Raw genomic sequence first — 20,700 nt, forward strand, 5'->3', positions numbered from 1 at the left:
TTCCAGCAGGGTTTTGCAGGGCGCCATTGCCGTGTGCTGCTTTCCAGGCAGCAGCGCTCTGCAGGCAGGCGGCCGTGGGGGATGAGGCAGTTTCCAGTAGTACAATAGATATCACAGGCCCTTTCAGTTACACTGTTATTTCTCTATTCAGAGCTCTTAATGCCAAGTGGTAGCATCCTCCCCACTTTCTCCATCCCCACTCTTCAATCACTCCACAACTCTCAAGAAATAGCCTCGTTTCTTGTCTCTGATCAGAGGAGCAGCCTGGCACAGACCCTGATACAGCCTTTCATCTTCCCATCATTCATGGTGCTTTCATTTCACAAGTGAAAGTCAAGTAACCAGCTTGCCTCCTTTTTCCTCCCCCTTAGAAAATCCTGCTTCTCCTCTCACAGCCTTTCCAGCACACACACCAGGACACCCTGTATGTGCCACAGCCCTTCCCACCCCTGAGCCTGTGACCACTGAACTTGTCCCTGCTCTTCTTCCCTCTTGACCCAGGCAGTTCTCAACCAGGGAAGAACCTTCCACCCCAGAGCCACCAGGAATATGAAGGCTGTCACCCAGGCTCGTCCCCTCAGCTCCTCATGGCTCCCAGAGAGGTTTTCACTCAAAGACCACAGTGGAGTGGATGGAGAAGACATGTTGGCCATCTGGTACATGTTTAGAGTTAAAAATCCCAAGGTTTCAGGCTCTGGAAAATTCCTGCATCAGGACAAACTTCATGGCCTCTTTCTAGACCTAAGGAAGAGGAGAAGCAGGAGAGCAACACAGTGGCCCACATCTCTGCTCCAGACAGCAAGAGAAAAAGCTTCCTGGTCCAGGCAGAGAATGCTCTAGACAGAAACATGGCAGAAAACCCCCAAAACCACATCAACAGGACTTTGCATCCCTGCTGGATACTCAGCACCTCAACCATCACCCTCCCCTAACCCGGCCTCAGGTACCACAGTCACACCAACTGCCTGGACAGGGATATAGAGCAGAATCCCAGGAGTTCCAGCTGCACTTCAGGGGCACAGACTGTCGTTCCTGGGAAAGAGTGGGTCCTGCATCTCCTCCTGATGCCCCTCCTGATCAACAGTAAATTTTATCACTCAGATTAGAACACTGCAAATCTGCCTGGAAACGCCACAAGCTCTGCATCTCCACAAGCACAGCTCAAACCAGAGCCCTCCCATCCAGTTTCTGCAGGAGCCAATGCAGAAAGGTAAAATCCACCTGAGGGAGTGGCAGAAGGCAGTGAAAGCTCCAAACTCTGCAGAGCTGGGGCAGGATTCACCACCCACTCAGCCAAAGCACTGTCACTCCTCTGCAGGGCAGCTGGTGGCAACAAAGACTTTCCAGCAACATGATTACATGGTTTTAACACTGAGGCACAATTCCTAGAAGGTTACAGCCTGAGAAGGGCCACCACACTAAAGAAAAAAAAAAAAAAGTAATAAATATAAACACGAGCAGGCTCAGGTCCAGCACTGGAGTGGCAGAAAGGCAAAGGGATGAGCAACACAATGCTGTTCTGAGCAACCCAGCAAGTGATGGGACACAGTGCAGGTACCAAAGTAGCTATGTTCCTCTCATCTGAAGGCTGAACTGGTTTTTGTTGTTGTTTGTTTGTTTTGTTGTTTTAAAATAAACTCCCCCAATTCTGGGTCAGTAACCCTGAAAAAAAACAGCTGCATGCTTACATGACTCAAAGACCCACAGCATCACCCCTGTGGCCCCAGGACTCCCAGCAAGATCCTTTCTCTGTCAGTAACAAGTGAAAAATTGGTGACAGAAATCCCAGCTAGTCGGACTGCACGTAATGCTCCTCCCTGACTCACAGTGCTGTTTGCAGGTGCCCACAATACCACTGATTTTCCAAGGACAAAAGTTAATCAGATTGGTTTTGCAGCCACAGAGGAGAAAACATATTTCAAGCCATTACTGGGGTGGGGGACTTTGCTGAAAACACTAAAACATACAGGTGTTAACATCAGATTCAAAATAGCATGTCAAAGGTTAAAATTTTTTTTTTAAATTTTAAAAACCCATAAATACTTGGAAATATATTTAAACCAGTAATCATAAATACTATTAGTCTTAGTAGGCAACAAGAGCACACTGACTTGCAGCCTGTCATTAATATTTCTTTCCAAAACAGAAGGCTTCACAAAGTTGTTAGATTTGCTATGTTTAAATAAAGGCAGTTTGAACTGCTTAGCTGGCCTGAAAGAGATCTGTGGAGAAGCTGCTGAGGGTATTCATGACTGGGAAGAGAAATCTTGGATTTTTCCCTCTTGGGGGACATTTTAGGAGAGAAGGCAGCCTGTTTATCAGAGAATCTTTGCTGAAGCTCAAGTAAAACAATATTCACAACTCCAGCAGACCCTCACCAAGCACACCAGCCTCAGCTGAGATGTAGTCCTCAACAGTTCCCGCATACCAGGAGTGGAGAAGGACTAGCACAAGGCATTCTGGTGCTCTGTACCATGTAACATGTCCTCCGTGCTGCTGCACAGCCTCTCCCCCTCCAGATGTGGGGCTGCTGCCCACACTGCTCGCCTGCCTCTTGCCGGCAGCCCAGCACGGCTGCGGGAGCTCCCCAGGCAGCCTCTCCTGCACCAGCCCCTGCTGGAAGCCACATCGCTTCACTTTATTTCATTTTGGGCTTTTGTTTCTACAAATAATAAATGAAGCTGGAATTTGGCGATGGTAAAATACTCGGAATGGTAGAAGCCATGCGGAAGCCATGTGCTGGTTGCAACTCAACTCCAAAGGGAAGCTTTAAAGACACCAAGACTGTGAAAGAAGAAATTTTTCTATTGTCTCCTCTATTTCTCCCTCCCCCCCACCCCCCGTTTTGAAAGCTTAAACTTGACTAAAGCGGCTCGGCCTGTGCCAGAGCAGACAGGGAGCTTGGAAGAAGATCAGAAGCCTTTGGGGGGCCGTGGCTCACCCCAGGATGTGACAAACAGCTGCCCTTGGCCAATGCCCGCCCGGGACCATGACCCCCACCCCGCCCCAACCCGTCCAGGCAAGGAGCATCCCCCGGGGATGGGGCCGAGAATGGGCCCTTGGACGGGCCTCAAGCACCCTGAATTGTTTAGGGACCCTGGAGCCGGGCAGCAAACCAACCCCCAAAACCTCCGCCTCCCTCCAGACTGCACCCGTCTCGTAAAACCTCAGGGAAAGGACCAAGGAGCCTAAAATGGGCAAGAAACGGGGTCAAGAACGAAAAACCGATCCACAAGGGAAGAGAGCGGGGTTAGGGTCGCTCAGTGTGTCCGGGGAGCTGGACCAGAGACGGTCGGTGCCCTGGGGGAGACGGTCCCCAGCAGCTCCACTCCGAGTCCCCGTGGAACGGAGCGCTGCAGCCCGCGGGAGCCGAGGGAGGGGAGCCCGCAGGAGGGGAGCCCGCGGCGCGGCACGGCACGGCACGGCACGGCCCGACCACCCCTGCAACAGCCCGGAAAACTTCCCGGGCGAGCAGCGGGGAGGGGGGGGAGCATCGCCGGGGGCCGCCCGCTACCCCGGGGACGGCCCGTGACGGGTCCCCCAAAGCCCGGCTCCTTCCCCATCACCCGGCGGGCCTCAGCCAGGTGCTCCCCGCCCTGCCGGCCGCTCCGGGGCCGTGGGGGCCCCGTGGGGCTTACCTCGCCGCCGAACACCTGCAAAGGATACGGGTTACAGACCAACCGGAGGCACCAGCTCCGCGGCCGGCTCTCCTGGCTCAGGTAGAAAAAGACGACGGGAGCCAGCGCCGGGTAGGGCAGCGCCTCTGCCTCCGAATCGCCGCTGCCCGCCTCCCTGTCCCCCGGCCCCGGCTGGCCCCCGGCCCCGGACAGGTCATTAAGGCGGATGAAAGTCTTGGCTCTGCCCGGCTCCGGATCCTCCTCGGCCGCTCGCGGTCCATCTTCGTCCATCCTCCGGCCGGCGGCCCCGGGGGAACCGGGGCGACGCGGGGCGAGCCGGTGGGACGCCTAGAGCGGCGCGGCCATGGCGGGCTAGGGGGGCTGGGGGATGCGGCGGGGCGGCTTCAGCGCCGGGGTGGCATGGCCGAGCGAGCCGCTGCCTCTCCCCCCGCCGGGGCCGGGCCGCCCCCCTCGTCCTGCCCTGCTGTCTGCGGGCTCCGTAGCTCCTCCTCGCCGTGCCTTCGGGGGCCCGAGCCGCGGGCAGGGAGGCGGCGGCGGGGCGGCCCCCGCTGCCGGTGCTGGCCCCCACCCGGGGGGCGGCCCGCCCCTAGCGGCTCTGCCTGTCCCCTCTGCTCCCCAACATCCGCCCGGGGCGATGGGATGCTGCCCGGCGCGCCGGGCACGGGCGGTGGCAGAGGATGCTCCCGCGGCGGCCGCGCCGAGCCGAGCGCTCCGCACAGCTGGATCCCTCACTCCAACTTCAAGTCCCGGCCCCTCCTCCCCCCGCCGCCAATGGGGGCTCGCCCTCGGCCCCCCGGCGCCTCCCCATTGGCTGCCGCGCCTGTCCGTCCGGGGGCACCGCTGGCCGGCAGCGCGGTCCCCGGCGGGGCTGGACGGGGCGCACCCGGGGCCGGGCAGCCGCTGCCCCGCGGGGTGCGGGGGCACCACGGGGAGACGAAGCGCCGAGCGCTGGGGGCAGGGAGGAGCGGGAAAGCCGCACGCTGCGTTAGGCGGAGGCAAGCCCCGGTGGGACACTGCAGCACCGGGAGAAGGGGAGCCGGCGGGAGGCGAGAGGGAGAGATGCGGCGGGAATAGACCGCCCCGCCCGGTCTCTCCTGCGGGAGAGAAGAGCGCCAGGAGAGCAAGGCCGGCAGGGCCGAAGTGCCGAGAGGGCTGCAGGAGCCGGAATGGAGCCCTCCCAAGTGCTGCCTGAGCCTGGCAAGAGATCCTCGCCCTGCTGCCGGTCCCCAGGGGTTGGCTCCTGCCCCGTCCTCGCCGCCCCAGAGCGGAGACCGTGCTGGTGAGCTCGGTGCGTGTGGGTCACGGCCCGGCCTTCCCCCCTTGCCAGTCTCCGGCTGCTCGAGAGCGGCCGCCCCGTCCCGAGCCGCTCGCCCCCGGCCTGCCTGGGCACACGAGCAGCCCCAGGGAGGCTCGGCCCGAGGCGGGGAAGGGGACCCGTCACCCCCAGCCGTGGGAGCAGCCGGTCCCCCCGGTTACCCCCGCTCGCAGGACGCGGCCGGAGCTCCCTCTGCCGGTGCGAGTCCCGGCCGCGGCGGGAGCCGGCCCCGACGGCGGGGGACAGGCGGGGGACGCGCGGCCCCGAACGAGGGGCACGGGCCGCTGGGCGCTCCCGGCCGCTACCGAGTCAGACCTTCCTCCAGCGGGACCCGAGCAAAGGATTTTCTGCCACCAGCCGGCATTTTGACATCCACAGGCTGAGCCAGGACCGTGCTTCTAAATGTTTAGAATTTTTTTCCACTTTAGAAACAGCTTTCTCACTCTTCCCCAGTAGCCGCTCCATCATATTTTAATAAATGTGAGCACGTCCTTCCCAAGAGCTCCAGCTAGTCCAAAAACACCTGCAAGAACAACAGGCAGATGCTCCTGTCTGACCCAAAGTGCCTTCTCTTGGCCAAATCCTGCTGGCCTGGGAGCACACTTGATCTTGGATTCACAGCCTGTGCTGTCCAACCTGAGACAAATCACATTGCTATTGGCAAAACTTCAAGGCCAGCCAGGCTCTGCTGCAGAGCTGTGAGCGACAGTGTCCAGGCAGAGGAGATTCAAACCCCACAGCCCTCTGTGCAGGGCCAGGAGACCCTCCTGCAGGCCCAGAGGCGCTCTGGTGTGACAGCACATGGCATGTGTGACCCCAGGGGAGTGGAGAGCCCCTGACACAGGTGCTAAGGACAGGGACTCCCATTTTTTCTACAGGTTTCTGTGCGGTTCCCCCCTCTGGATGCAGTGTGTGCATGGAAGGGGCAGAGCTTGGCTGTCTTTGGCTTCTCCCTGCCACAGCCAAAGCACATGAGCACGCCAAGAGCCCCTGAGCCCCCGGGCAGCCCTCCCACAGTGGGGCACGCACCAGCCCCAGCTCCCTGGCACAGCAGAGCCCGACAGCTCGGCTGTGGTACAAAGGCAGTTCCTGGGAAGGTCCACAAACACATTTGCATGTACAAGGTGCAGTCCTAGATCAAGCAATTTCCTCGCTACACATGTACAGCCTGGTCACAGCTGCTTTTGATCCGATTCTCTTTGTATCCCAATAATGTACAGAGAGCCTTTGTGTGTCGGTCTGTTTATTTAAATGGATTTGGAGCAAACATTTTTTTAAAGCTGAAGCTTTGAGCCTCTAAGTGGGTTACCAGATTATATGCTGTCTTCATTTTAATTACATTTGGCTCGTTTTGTTTATTGCATACATTTTCAAGAATTATGCTTACCGTGAGAATTGAAAGCATTTTGCTTTAGAAGATACCTGCCCTATAAAGGGATCAACATCACACAGGAGAGACGATGCAAACCTTCCCATCTCCAATAGCATTCTCCCTTCAACTAGGACAGGAAAAAAGGAAGAGGATATACGGTCTGTCAAGCCTATATTTAAAGTGAAGCACTCAAGGAGGATCAAGCCTGCACCACCAGCCTAATGGGAGTGTGGCACAAGCTAATACTAAACTAAAAAGATGTTCTTGCTAGGGGAAGAGTGATCTTGGCTGTGGATCTCTGGGAGCCTGGCACAGCCCAGCCAGGATGTTCATTTGCCCAGCCCTGTCTCAGGGGGTGAGCAAATGAGCATCTCCTTCCCAGCACTTCTCCAGCCCACTGCATCTCCCCAGGGAGCCCTTCCCTTGTGCCCAGGCTAGACCAGGAATTTGTCTTCCTCAAACAACAGGGTTTGTTTGAGGGGGACTCAGCTTCCAGACAGAAGTGGAGTGATGTGGGCAAGGACAGGGAACAGAGCTCCAGCCCAGAGCCTTGATGAGAAGGATGGAAAGCAGTAAGAAGTGACCCCGGAGACCAGAGCTGCACATTTAGGGATTTGGGATGTAAATGAGTGGAAATTTCAATACAGCATAAGGAACTAACGAGGTCACCTCACATGCACAGTCCTGGCCTTCTAATTAGACCAAAGATAGCACAGGAGAGAGGGGATGAGGGTGAGCCAGGGACAGCTTAAATAGTGGCAGGAATTATAGGGCTGTGGTGGTTTTGGAAGGGCAAGAGGAAGGGGACTCATGCACTGCAACATCAGTTATGCCCTCAACAGCAGTTGTGATGAGCACCAGATTACTCAGCAGACCCCTGACAGGGACACCTGAGGAGGAGGAGGAAGAGGAAGTAGCCCTGCTTTCATTCCAGCACAGCCCTCTTACTCTGCTCTTCCACATAGTTTAGGAGATTTCTGGGGAGAGCATAGCCCTGCACTCTCTTCCTCAGCAGTCCTTCTAGGAAAAGCATTGTGAGCAACATTTCATGTCAAGGGGGAGATTTAGCCAAGCTGATGCTCACCAAAAATGGCTCTGGCCCCAGCATGGTAATGGGATTTGGAATCAGCCATACAGGAGCTACTCTGAGCTGCAACAGGGAAAGCCTACATCTGTAACCACTTTGGCAGGAGGAGGATTGCAGACAGCCTCAGCAGAGAGGCTCCAACCCGATGGGAACCAGTCACTATTTGTTTTGCTGTTGACACACAGCTGCAGTAGCTGTGGGTGATTTTAATAAGGCAGGACAATATTTCTATCAGTTCTGGGAGCTATAGATGGAACCCATACAGTATCCAGCTCAGGGCTGAATGATTAATCACAGCAAGGTCCAAAGCTCTTCTCATGCCTTGGAACCGGATAGAAAACACACATTTTGTTTTGGATGTCACAGTCTGGGGGCAGAGCAGGCCTCCCACAAGGAATTCAGAGACTCAAGCGCTGTGGAAGAGCACTTTGAGAGCAGCAAATCTGCTCTGTGCCTGCTCCCCCACCCCACCAGTGACAGCCAGTTCTGTGGGATCAGAGTCCTTGCTGTGCAAAGCGGCTCCTGGCTGCCCTGTCAGTGAATTGACTCCCTGAGAAACACCATTCACGCTATTTGAGCTGACACAGCTGCAGCAGAGACACCCACCAAACCCAGCCTCACACAAACCCTGCTTTCCTGCCCTCCCTGCTCCTGTGACCTGGCTGCTCCTCCCAGCCCCAGCCCCGACACAGCCCTGCTGGGATGCTCCTACCCTCAGTACCTACAGCTCAAAGAATGCTTTCCCCCCTATGGACAGCAGTGGAGGATCTGGGAGGAGCAACAGACCGGCCCCACATTCCAAACAGCACAAACCAACACCGTAACTCCTCGTAATCCCATCCAAACATCTGATTTCCCTCAAGAGGTCCTTTTGCTCTGTCATCATCTGGACACGTTTGTGCTCTTCCCAGTTATCCCATTAATGCCATGGTCTCCCCAGTCTGGTGCTGCATCCCCAAACCCCAGGGCTGGGTCCTGGCACCAGGAGCCACCGTGGAGGGTTTGGGAGAAACTTAACAAAACCAACTGCTGGAGGCCATAAGCAGAGCTTCATCTTTCATTTTTTTTTTCCTCTTTAATAGATGGGTTTATTGTATCTCTCAATCTTTATTAAATGAAGAGCCAGACAAGTAGTTGGAGGCAATATATACTGTGGCATAAAGCACCACCACGCAAATGTGCAAGGGGACGTCTGTGACCAGAGCAATCCCCTTGGTGTGCATGAAGGAATTAATAATTTAGGCTGAGGAATGCTTGTTGTTGGCAGATGACCAGCACTTTCCTACATGATCAATGTGTGCACCTTGACTTCTTGGTACACAATCAATCTGTGCCTGAGCACGGCCTGAGTTTTGGGAACTGCTTCGTACGCGAGGGCTGAGCAGCCTGAGGCTGCAGCACCGATGTGGCTCATTCCCCTGAGAGAGCAAGGAGCTGACCCGAGCCCATGTTTCAGCTCTGGGGTTCAGAACATAATTTATAATAAAAATCTCTTGGCCCCCACCATCCTTAAAAAATTTACATTCCCCTTCACAACCTCTATTACCTGCAGAAAACACGAAGAGGAGAGGGAAGTTCCCTTTCAAGGCAATTCTGTCCGGGCAGATTGGGTGTTTTAGTGGTTACATCTTGGCTCTGACCATCATAAGGCACAAAAACAGACACCACCTCACCCCCCCCAGACAGCACACAAGGACCCAGCACTACATTCAATATTGTCCCTGTTAAATGTCCTCTCGCATTTACCATGGCTCCCTCCCTCCAGAGAGAAAATAATCTCTGCTGAATCCAGCAAAGATCAAGGCAGGTGCCTGTCCAATGCCCCAGAGAGGCTCTGCCTTGCTCTCTCCCTGGACATGGAGCCTCAGCCCAGCTTCTGGCTTGCTCTCAGTGCTGCTCTGCACACCCAGCTCTGAGGGATGAGGTTTTGGAGGAGCAAGCCCTGCCCTGGCACCCAGGCTCACCCCACTGAGCACATGCTGAGAACCAGGTCTGCCCCATCCCAGCCTGGGGCTGCCTCAGGTGCCTCTCCTGACCGGGCACCATTATGCAGTGCCAGGGGGCAGAGCACACCCCCAAGCCTCCAACCATAGAGTTATAGAGCATTTTAGACTGGAAAAGCCCTCCAGGATCAGCAAGTGCAATCATTAATTCAGCATGGCCAAGCCCACCATGAAACAACATCTGTAAGTGTCACATGCACACACCTTTTATCCTTTTATATCCCTCCAGAGATGATGATTCCACCAGTTTCCTGGGCAGCCTGTTCCGATGCCTGACCACCCTTTCTTTCAGTGAAGAGACTTTTCCTAATATCCACTCTAAACCTGCCTTGACACAACTTGAGGCCATTTCCTCTTGCTGTTACCCAGGAGAAGTGACCGACCCCCACATGGCTACGACCTCCTGCCAGTTGTAGAGAGCAATAAAGTCCTGCTTGAGCCTCCTTTTCCCCAGCATAAACACCCCCAGCTCCCTCAGCTGCTCCTAATAAGACTTGTGCTCTAAACCATCCCTCAACCCCCTCAAATTTGCATTTCTCGCTTTTTTCGCCCAAGTTCTTTGGCTTTCATTGAGTCCCCACTAAGCAGGAGCACAGGGCACGAGCAGTGCACCAACCCTACTGCTATCAGCAACTCCCCCTCTAATTGAATCTTCAAATCTTTCTGACAGGAAGAGACAGGAGGGAATCCAGATACTTATTGCCAGGCCCTGGATCCCCAAGCTCTGCTGCTGCCAGCTCTGCTGAGCGCTGGGATGCTGGTGAGCACCTGCCTTGGCCCCAGCAGTGATAAAAGCACCTCCAGCACCCCAGGAAGCTCAGGAAGGCATCCCCAGAGATCAGAATGGCCTCAGAAAGGAAGGGTATAAGGCGCCAAAAAGAGAAAAGAACTGAGAGACAGGCAAGGGGAAGGGCAGAGGCAGGGGAACACCGGAGAGTCAGGCAAGGGAACCAGCTGTGGAGCTCAGCCTTGGGCTCAGCAGGGATCGGGACACTAAGACCTCATTCTGCACGTGCAGGTTGGCAAGAAAAGAAACCTTCTAAACAACAGCAGCACACCCAGAAGTCACTGCCCTGCCCTCACAGCAGCTCCAAGCTCAAAAAAAGCCCCTTGTCTCCATCAAAGATTCCAGAGGCACCCAAGGGATCACCAACCCCTCTCTACTGGCACAAGAGCAAGAGGTCTCAGCTTAATAATTCTGCTTGAGCTCTTACCTGAGTGCTCAGGAGCTCCAGCCAGAGAACACCTTCACCCCAGAGCTACCCCAAACACCCTCCTGCCCCTGGGTCTGCTGAGGAACAGGTGGAGCTGTGATGGCACCTGCTGAGCAATTGAGCAAATTGCTAATTGAGAAAAGGCAGACATAGGAGGGGAGAGAGTAGGGAGAGGGTAGTAGTTCAGAGTTGGTGGACAGTCACAAAAAAAAACCAGATCTTGGCCCATATTTAAAAAAAAAACCTCAAAATTTTCCCTAGTAAAGGTTGTTTTCTACCACCTCTGCCACCACAGAACAACTGAGCCCTGATGCCTTAGGATTTTAGCTTTTATATTTTTCAAACCTTGTACTGCTTTAGTGTATAGTTCTAAACTCCATATAGAGTGTTGGTTATTGTCTTCACATTTTGGTGAGACAAGACAATTCCTCTAGGCTTGAAACTCAAGCACACCCTACTGCCTCAGGCCCAGAAAAGTATAAACAAAAGTGAGTTCAGGGGGGAAGAGCAACCCGGGGGAATGTGACTTCATTACCCGAAGCTGTAATTGGATGATTAACCCCTGATATGTAAAATGTGAAAAACACCAATCACTTGTTTTTAAAATTTTTACAAGTTTAATAGTAATAAAATGGTTAAAAAGAATAGTAACACAATTAGAGTAATAACAATTTGGACAAATTGAATTAGGACAATATGAGACAATAAAAACAAAGAGCTACGGACGTCCGGGTACCTTTTTCTGGGCATCACGAGCCTGAAAAAGGACACCTGTTAACAAAGGATTAACTCTTAAGAACAACAGCCTGTTGCATATTCATACACTTCATACATGATGCATAAATTCCATTCAAACACAGGATTCTCTCTGGTCTTCATCAACTTCTTCCCTCTAATCCTAATAGTCTCTTCAAAGCGGGAAGAAGGTAGTTTCTTCCGATAAGAAGGCAATAAATTCTTTTTCTCTGAAAGATCTAGGTGTCCTGTGGCTGCTATCTCGCTGCAAGTCCTTTCTGTTAAACAAAGCATCTTATATAGCATGGTTTCTATTTTAACAATTTTTATAACCTAAAACTATATTTAACACAGTACTTAAGAAAATTAATACAGCATTGCTTTCAACACAACACATATAATATTCTTTTTAATATTTGCGAAAAGCCAATCATAAAATATATGCATTTTTCACATAAATGGACTGAATTTACAATTGCCTGAAAAACTCATGACCATCGTCCATCTTGGGTGTAGCCTCAGAGGTTTCTGACTGCCCAAGGTACCTATTGAAGGCCTTTATTAAATACCTACTCTTACTCTCTTAACCTTGCCTAGCCTCTGTTCTAGGTAGCCATCCCAAGGCATCAGCTCCACCTCATGTAGGTCAAAGTCATTAAATCCCTGTGCTAGGGCTGTGCTGCTGTGGGGAAGGGGGTCACATCCCTCCCCAAAGAGGCCGACTCTGTCCCCTAACTCCCAGCTCTGGATGGCAGCTCAGGTGAGCACCACACTGCTCACAACCTCTTCCCCAGCCCTAAAACAGTAGCTGCCCTCTCCAGCTGGGGAGAAAATGACCCAAATGTCTTTAAAATAAGTGAATATTGAATGAGCACGTGGCACTGATAGCAATGACTGACTGACATGGGACAAATGCCTCCCTTTCTCTGAGGAGCAGAGAATAGCTAGGACAGGGGTACAGAGAAACCTGACCCTAGGGGAGCCAGGAGGAGAGGGCTCAGGGCAAGAGGGATAGTGGGGCTTTGAGCACAGACCTGCCATCTGAGACCCAGGTACCCCAGGGCCAGGCCAGCAAGGTGCTGGGTTGTGAGCAAGAGCTACTGCCCTCCACCCTACTGAACATCTCATCCCAGTGAGTGCTGCCCCGAGCTGGCAGCTGCAGGCTGGAGCATCTGGGATGGCTGGGATGGCAGCTCTTTCCTCCAGGGAGGGGTTCTGTACCTACAAATGATCTTGGCTGTGAACTGGAGGCACCCCGAGTGCCACACCCCAAACTTTGCTCCTTCACTGCTTAAGCCCTGTCAATTTTATTCATATTCCATTTCACCTGTAGGAACTCTTGATGTGAAAAACAGGGCTTTTTTACTCCTTTCCTTCTGATTTTTTTAAATTTTATTTTATATAAGGCCTCTGCTGGGAAATCTTTGTAATTAATAGCCCTTTAAATAAAATATAATTAAAAATAATGTGGAACATGACAAAGCCTGCCAGCAGCTGGCAGTGGGGGTGGCTGATGGGGGGCAGTGCACCTGAGTGGCTGCAGACACAGGTGCCCAGGTTGCGGTGTGGGGGCACTGCAATATGCTGGGCTGGGGTCATCCTGGTCTCACTTCACTCTAAAGCAACTTCTACATCACCAAGAGCACTTGGACTCTCTGTCTCACCTGTGGGGACATTGGGGTCCTTCTCATCACCCTCCTGTGCGAGATGGGGCATGGGTGGCTCTGCTGGGACAAGATGCTGAACAAAGTGCTGGGGCAAGTGGAGACCAAATCCCACCCTGCAATGGGTCCATACAGACCCAGGGAGCCTTCCTGGATAAACAAGTCTGATTTTGACACTGTTAGAAAGCCAGGCACAGAGAACTGGCATGCTGAACCCTCAGTGAAGCCTGTGCTCCTCAGCCATCCTCTTGCAGGAGCTGAGCACTGCAGAAGCATGGAAGTGAGGACTGGCTCATTTAAATTTAATGCTGGTGAGGAGATCTTCCTCCACCTTCCAGCAGAGAGCAGATGCTCTGGCTTCACATCGGCAAGGCATCTCTAAATCACTTCCCCAGCAGTGATGTCATTGTTTATAAGTTATTAGTTACTATTTCATAGGCAAACCTGAAATTTTTCCTTTTTAAAGATACATTGAGATGGAGTCTGGGCTTCTGCTACAGAAAATATCCCGTTGGTCCCATCATTAGCCTCCTTTCAAGATCAAGGCTGCTTTCTTCATGGCACATAATTAAAAGAGCACTTCGAATTTTCAGCATCTCACAGCATCTTCAGGACGCACAGGAACCCAGGCAACAGAGGTGATCCCCAGAGCCATGCCAGGCCTGGGGACATGCAGGAAGGACAGACCATGGATGTGGTGTGAGGGGGCAGAGCAGCAGGGTGACCCCGGCTGCTCCCTGTGGTCCCTCCCCTGTGCGTGAGATGCAAAGCTGTGTTTCGTGTCAGGTACAAACAGGTGATGTGTGTACTTGTGAATGCGAAATGTGTGGATATCAACAATGGGATAGTTGCAAATTCTAATAATAACTGAGGAAAATAAAGCATGGGAAAAGGCCTTTGAACTCATCTTTTGTTTGCAATTAACCCTGGTTGATTTAGGAGCATTGGAATTAAGATGTTAAAGACGTTGCTTTTTGTCTGCATTTAATCCATAAAAAGCTCTGCAATAATAACCTTTTGAAGTATAATTTTAGAATATTACTTGTATCCTTGAAACTATAGCTTTGGAATATATGTAAAGGAAATATGTTTATCTCACGCCTTATTGAAGCAGAGAAAAACAGCTTGAGAAAGGAAGATGAACATCACCTCAAGGGTTTATGGTTTTGACCAAAGGGAAGCTGGACATCACTGTTATGAGATTTATAATCTCTGCAATTAAAAGGTGGACACACATCTGGGGAGCTGGACCCCATCAGATGGGATTCGTCTTTCTTCTTTCAGAAACTGGACCGTCACCATCTGGGGATGCTCCTTTGAGATACATCTGAGAAATTAAAATCACAATAGTGTATACAATTGTGATGTAATAATTTGGAATAAAAATTGCTGAGGAGTAAAAATTGGAAATAGAAACTGCTGAAAAAAAACCTGATGAGTGCCCCTATAAATACCTGTAACCATCAATTATCGGTGTGCAGCTGGAGGGAAAACTTCCCCCACTGTACTCAGCACTGTATTGCTCATACTTTACCATCTTAAATAATAAATTGATTGCTGCTTGAATATTGGCCTAGTCAAGCTTCTTATTCATAACATGTGCCAGCTCCTCGCCAGTGCCGCTGGGGAGGCGCTGGTGGCACCCGGGGGGCTTTTAGCCAGTGCCACACGTGTTAGCTGGATCACACCGCCTGTGGGTGGCCTCTCCCCGGCATGAATCATCATTGCCTTCGCGAATCCCCGGGCAGCACCACAGCTCTGCCGCTGGGGCTAACCCTGCGAGGGGAGCGCTTGGTTTGGGGCTGCCCACGGACAGAGGCACCAGGGACAAAATGAGACTCCCATGGGTGGGGCAGGGCTGGCAGCGTGGGAGAAGGGCAGAGCTGGTGGCGATCCAGCTGCCCTATGGGTGCAGGGAGCACAAGGGAATGTGGTGCTGAGGAGCTCCACACGACCAGGGCAGTCCAGCACCAGCCCCATGCCCCTTGTCATGCTCTGCACACCAGTACGTCCCTCCATCCTCCCTTTTCCTGGGGTAACGAGTGGGTTTGGACATTCCAAGGCATCACAGCCCCAGCCTTTCCCATGGGAGCTCTCCAAGGAACAGCCCAAGTCTTCACACCACCCAGGGATGGGGCAAGGGACGAGCAGGTGCCCCACACCAACCCTCCAGCAGCCCCACAGCAAAGCACAGGGCATCACCATCTGCCTCTGGAGAGTTGTTGCAGTGGAAAGCCTGGACACAACTGTGTCCCAAGTGGCTTCATCTCCCCAGCACAGCCCTGGGCAAGCCCCTACACACCAGACCTGGCTACAGCACTCAGTCATCCTCAGCAAGTCTCAAGACCTTCCCCAAGATCTACCTTCCCACAGTACCCAGGTCCTCTTTGCTTAGGACAGACACAGCTCACCCTCATGGGGACCAGCTACCACCCAAAAATGACCCAGGGTTTCCCCCCACCATGGGCCTGACCCATTTCACCACCTGAGTGTCCAGCTGTGACAGCCCTGACCCGGCCCCAGCATGGACCAGGGGATGCTTTAGTCCACATCTCCACTCAAGCAGTAGCACAGTGGAGACACAATCCTGGCTTTATTTCATCCCAGTTGGGTCCTGGTCCCCCAGGACAGAACTCTCCCAGCCCTGGAGCTGCCCCTGCCCTTCTCCTGCCCTAGTTCCTGCCCATAATGGTGTGAGCAGATACGGAGCATTTGCATGCAAAGAGGAGCCAGCAATGAAAGGGAACATATTAATGCTCCCCTAACCAACTGAGAGGAGTTAATGACATCAAACTGGTTTGTTGTTGTTGGTTTTGATTATAATTTTTTTAAGCTCTGGCTTCTATCTGTCATTACTGTTATATTGCATAACCAGGGAGAAATCTGAATGAAGTTAATACCTGCGGAGTGCAGTGCAGAATATTCATGTACTGTGAACCAGAATGAGGCAAATGTGAATCTTTATTACCAGTGGAGGTTGTTAAATATTTTATTTTCTGTTTGAGACATGCTGTGACACATGAAACTCAATTAGAATATAACTAAATCCCACTCTAAATTATAGATAAATGACAACAAATGAAGGGGAACAGCCTGAGCTCCCCAGTGCATAGCCTGGGGAAGCAAGGGGGACAGCTTTGAGAGGAGGACAGCCCCCTCAAGACACCTCCATCCCAGCCAGCAAGCAACAACACAGCAATGTGTTTCCTCTGCAGGGCTGATTTTTGCCCTGAGACGTCCTGAGGGAGACCCTCAGGGAAGCAGGATGGATCCCATTTCTCTGCTAACCAGCTCATGCATTCACCTGAAACAGCCCCAGACTTCCCCCTCCCAGTGCACCATAAGAACTCCTGAGCCCCCCGTGCCTCAGCTATGTTTCCTTAAATCTGACTGTGCCTGGTAATAAAAACCACAGTAAAAAGGAAAGACAGATGTTAAGGAAAAATATGTATCAAGGGCCAAAGGCTGCACTGGTGCTGTGTTATGGAAATGCCGGGATTTTCTATCCCTTGGCTCATCAAGGCCAAGCTAAGGACATGGTCATGGATGGAAAATTAGGGGCTGAAAGGCCTTTGGGGTTAATTCTGCAATTGTTTGTTCTGGGAGATGCTCGTCATCACTGGAGAGGTTGCATGGACTGAGTTTTAAGTGGCTGCTGCTGGGATCAAGCAGAGCCTCTGAGCAATATCCACAGGGATGTTGCTGTGGGTGGACAGAACACACAGGCACACAGGCATGCTCCTGACCCAGACAGGCATTTTCTCCCTGACCCTGCCAAAGTTCCCAGGCTGCTGGGATTCCCCTTAGATGGCCTTGTAGGAATATCCAGCAGAGGCATCCACGGTGCTGCCATGGAGATGGGGCTCAGGAGGAGCCAGGGTGCTGCACTGCTCTGGGGGGGCGGCAGGACCCCCACGGCACTGCAGCCCTTCCCCTTGGCTCTCCTGGGAGACAGAAGGGATTTAGGGACTTCATTACAGCCACAAGGATCTCATCCAGAAACAGGGCAAGGGTCTGTGGTGGTGATCAAAGCCAAGGCCCTTCATTCGTGGCAGTATCCAGGCCCTTCATTAGCATGTGATGGGGGAGCCCAGAGCAGCATGGCAGACAGGAGGATTGGGAGGTGGGGTGGAGAGAGAACAGCACCTTCCTAGAGGGGTTTTCTGCCTGTGATTCTTCGATCTGCAAGCCTCAAAGGACACCAGGCCCTTGCAGTCCCCTCCACCCCACTCCCCTCTGGGGGCTCTGCCAAAGCACTGCAGTCACAGACATGGTGACACTGAACCTCTGCCCTGCACTGACCTGGGTTAACCCAGCCATGCTCAGTGCTTTCCCTCCCCTGGGGTGTGTTTCCAGCCTAATTGTCTCCTAATTTTGCCTCTTGTCTCCTTTTGCTCTGCCTCACTGCCTCTGCCTGCCTGCTCGCAGCACAGGGTTCTCCTCCTCCTCATCCTGCTGCCCAGACTGGGCCCTCCCTGAGCTCCTCGCCAGCAATGGCCACAGAAAGCAAAGCAAGAACCCTTCCCCAGCCAGAGTTTAGCCCCTGGCCAAGCCTGCTCATGGGCTGAAGAGTTTTCAAACACTATGGGGACACCTACTCTTGCCAGGGCACATCCCATCCCCATGGGTTTGCTCCATTGATGCTCAGGCTGCAGCTTCACACTACAGCCAAGACGCCTCCAGCACTTCTGTCTTTGTAGACTCTTTCTAAATTAGATTCTTCTCTTTATTATCCCTGCCAACCCCTTAGGAGATGGGAAATAACTTTATCTCCATCTTTTTGCCTTTTAATTTCTATTTGTTCACCAAAACATGGATTTCCTTTCTTTTCTGGGAGGTAAACACACCTGCTTTGGCTGCATCCCAGAGGCAGCATATCCCCAGCACGTGGTGGGGATAGCAGTTCCCATAGCCCTCAGCAGTTGATGGAGACCTCATTGACAGCCACTAAATTATGTTTTAAAGCACAAGATGGTGAGGAAGATGAGCCAAGAGGGGTAGAAATCTGGGTGCTGTTAGCACCCTGAGCAGGCTCCCAGGAGGGACGAGAGGGTCGCGCGAGAGAGAAGGGTCCAGTCCAAAGGCAAGACCTGAGAACTGCTCATGCAGCCCTAGAGGGACAGGGATCCCTCACTCCGTCCCATCCCAGCCGAGAGGCCATGCCACTGTCATCTGAGCAGAGAGCTGGGGTGACATCAGTGCCACTGCACCCAGCACCCTGCCTCTATCCAGGGCCCCATGACTAATTTGGGATGTAGTGGCCATTTTTAATAGGCTGATATAAATACTTATGAGCTGTCAGCTATGAAAAAGGACCCTGCCCATGGCCTGCTGCCAGGCCAGGAGGCAACACGAGGGAGACAGACGAAGCCCTCACTGGCGGCCACGGGAGCACAGAAACCCCAGAGGTCACTGGGCCATCCCCATTTTCCATCCCGCTGTGAGGATGCCTGGTTGGTGCACACCTTGCAGGCGGCCCAAGCCAGCTCGTGTCCAAATCGCGGTTGAGCATCCAACCAGTTTCCCGGCGGCCGTGACGTCCCCAGGAGAGCGGGGGCGCCCCGGCCCCGGCCCCGGCCCCCTCACAGCCGCGGCCCGGAGCGCGCAGAGCCGCAGCTCGGCCTGCCAAGGCGGCCTCCGCTCTGCCGAGCTGCACAAAGCCGATGCCAGCCTTGTGCTGAGCCGCAGTTCTGCCGTGCCGGCCTGCACCGCCCCGGGCACCGCCTGCCCCCCGTTCCCAGCCCCACAGCACTCAGGCAGCACCGCTGCCCCAGCCCCGAAGGCGTCATCCCACAGGGATGTGCGGCCCGATTTCTGCATTCCTATTGATTCCTCCTTTGTACTCTTCACCCCATATCGATCCAGTTTAGCTTCTGTGACTCAAACTAAATTAGCTGCCGTTAATCCATGGATAATTGCAGCGAGCCCGGCTCTGCCTGTCCCAGATTCATGGGTATTAGGGACAGGAAGGAGAGTGCTGGGTCACACAGAGACATTCAGGTTTCTCCTCCATGGGTAAAAACTCCAAACAAGCCAACAGGCATCAGGGAAGTTGTCTCAGGACATCTATGTTGCAGCCAGAAACTATGGCTGGGAGCTGCTATTCCAGCAAGACATTTGGCCCCAAAGCCCAGGCATTGCCTTCCAGCTCTGGATTTCCCCAGGCCTCAGAATTCCTGTGGGTTTTAGTCTCAGGTGACACCATGAAATTTTCCAACTTGCTCCTGCCAGGCTGCTGCACACAAGGAGTTAATTCCACCCACCATGGGGAGAGGAGCAGCCTCAGCCCTCCTGGAGTCTTGGATAAAACCTCAGATGGAAAGCAGAGCCTGTTCCCCTTTGATTAGCAGCCCAGGCTCCCTGGGAGCCCTCAGCATCTCTAGCCTCTGATTTAGCAGCTCACAAAGCACCAAAGGCAGTGGAGATGCCACTGTCACCTCACCTGGACTGACAGCCTGGCACAGCACCTGGGGATATCCCCACACTGATGGCAGGGACATCCCTCCACTGCAGTTCCGATTCCTTTGTACACCCCCAAAACTCCCTCCCCTACCCCAGCACCCACAGACCTGCACCTTCCACCCTGGACATCCTCCTCAGTCCTTTCGTAAAATCCAAATAAACATTTAATTTTGATTTAATGCAACAGTCACCACAGTCAGTAAATACCAAAACTATAATAAAGGAGGATTAATGGCCATGTGCAGCCCTGCCCTGGCCTGCAATGGCCAAGTGTCCATCACATAACCCTTAATTGGTGCAGATGGCCTCCTGCTTTGCCACAGGGCCTTCAGCCATCCCTCCCCACCCCTCCCTGCCTAACCAGCAGTAGCCAAGGTTGGCAGTCCCTTGAGAAATGGGTGGGATTGCTGCAGCTGCCAGGCAGGAACGGGAGATTTCCAAGTGGTAAACTGGTTCTAAGCATTGGCCTGTGGGTGCAGAGCCTGTTCAGAGCAGCTGAGCATTACATGGGGATGACAGTCCCCAAAATGCCTTGGCCAGTGCACCTGCAAAAGCTGGGGAGAGCTGCGAGCTGCTCTGCTCATCTCTGGAGCACACAGGGGCTCTGGGAGTGTCCAGGCAGGGCACATGCTCTAGGGCCATGCAGAGGTGATATAGGGTTTGGATAGAAATGGCCAGGACACGCTTTTGTGGGAGGGGAAACTAAAGCAGCAGCTGAGCCACAGGGGACACCCCCACAGAGCCCCCACAGCACAGCCTGGCTGTGTCCACTTGGTCCATGGCACCAATCTGCACAGAGGGTCAGTTTAAAAAGAAAGAAGCATGTTTTGAGCAAGTGTCAGCCAGCCTCAGCTGCAAATTCACTTGTCAGGAACACTGGAATTACTTGGAGCTGGATAGTGTGAACATCTGTGCAAGGCAAATGCTGAGGCAGGGAAGGGTAGTAGGAGCTGCTGAGTCTCCCAGCCCCCTCCACTGCCTGCAGAAGCTCCATGGGATGCCAGAGGAGGGTGGGTGCAACCCGCACCCCCATCCTGCTGCAAGGGGACCGCAGCAAGCACCCCAAATTACCCAGGAGAGGAGGCTGGAGCTCAGGGGATTCACCATGGCAGCTTGCTGGCTGCAAATTCTCTCTGGGTGAATACTGGAGTAACTGGGCTCAACAGTACAGGATTAGCTTTGGAGGGACTCCTCATACCAGCCCCACATC

General features: G+C 53.3%; 1 protein-coding gene across 1 annotated transcript in view; it reads right to left on the reverse strand.

The window, feature by feature from the left end:
• The window catches only part of CACNA1G (calcium voltage-gated channel subunit alpha1 G), a 144,400-nt gene extending 140,492 nt beyond the window's left edge, over positions 1–3,908 (reverse strand). Inside the window, exon 1 of the mRNA XM_058817397.1 lies at positions 3,667–3,908. Coding sequence (XP_058673380.1) covers positions 3,667–3,908 — 242 coding nt within the window. The remainder of the gene's footprint in view (positions 1–3,666) is intronic.
• Positions 3,909–20,700: the final 16,792 nt, after the last annotated feature.

Source organism: Ammospiza caudacuta, chromosome 19, assembly GCF_027887145.1.
Source record: "Ammospiza caudacuta isolate bAmmCau1 chromosome 19, bAmmCau1.pri, whole genome shotgun sequence".
In the NCBI taxonomy this organism is placed as follows: domain Eukaryota; kingdom Metazoa; phylum Chordata; class Aves; order Passeriformes; family Passerellidae; genus Ammospiza; species Ammospiza caudacuta.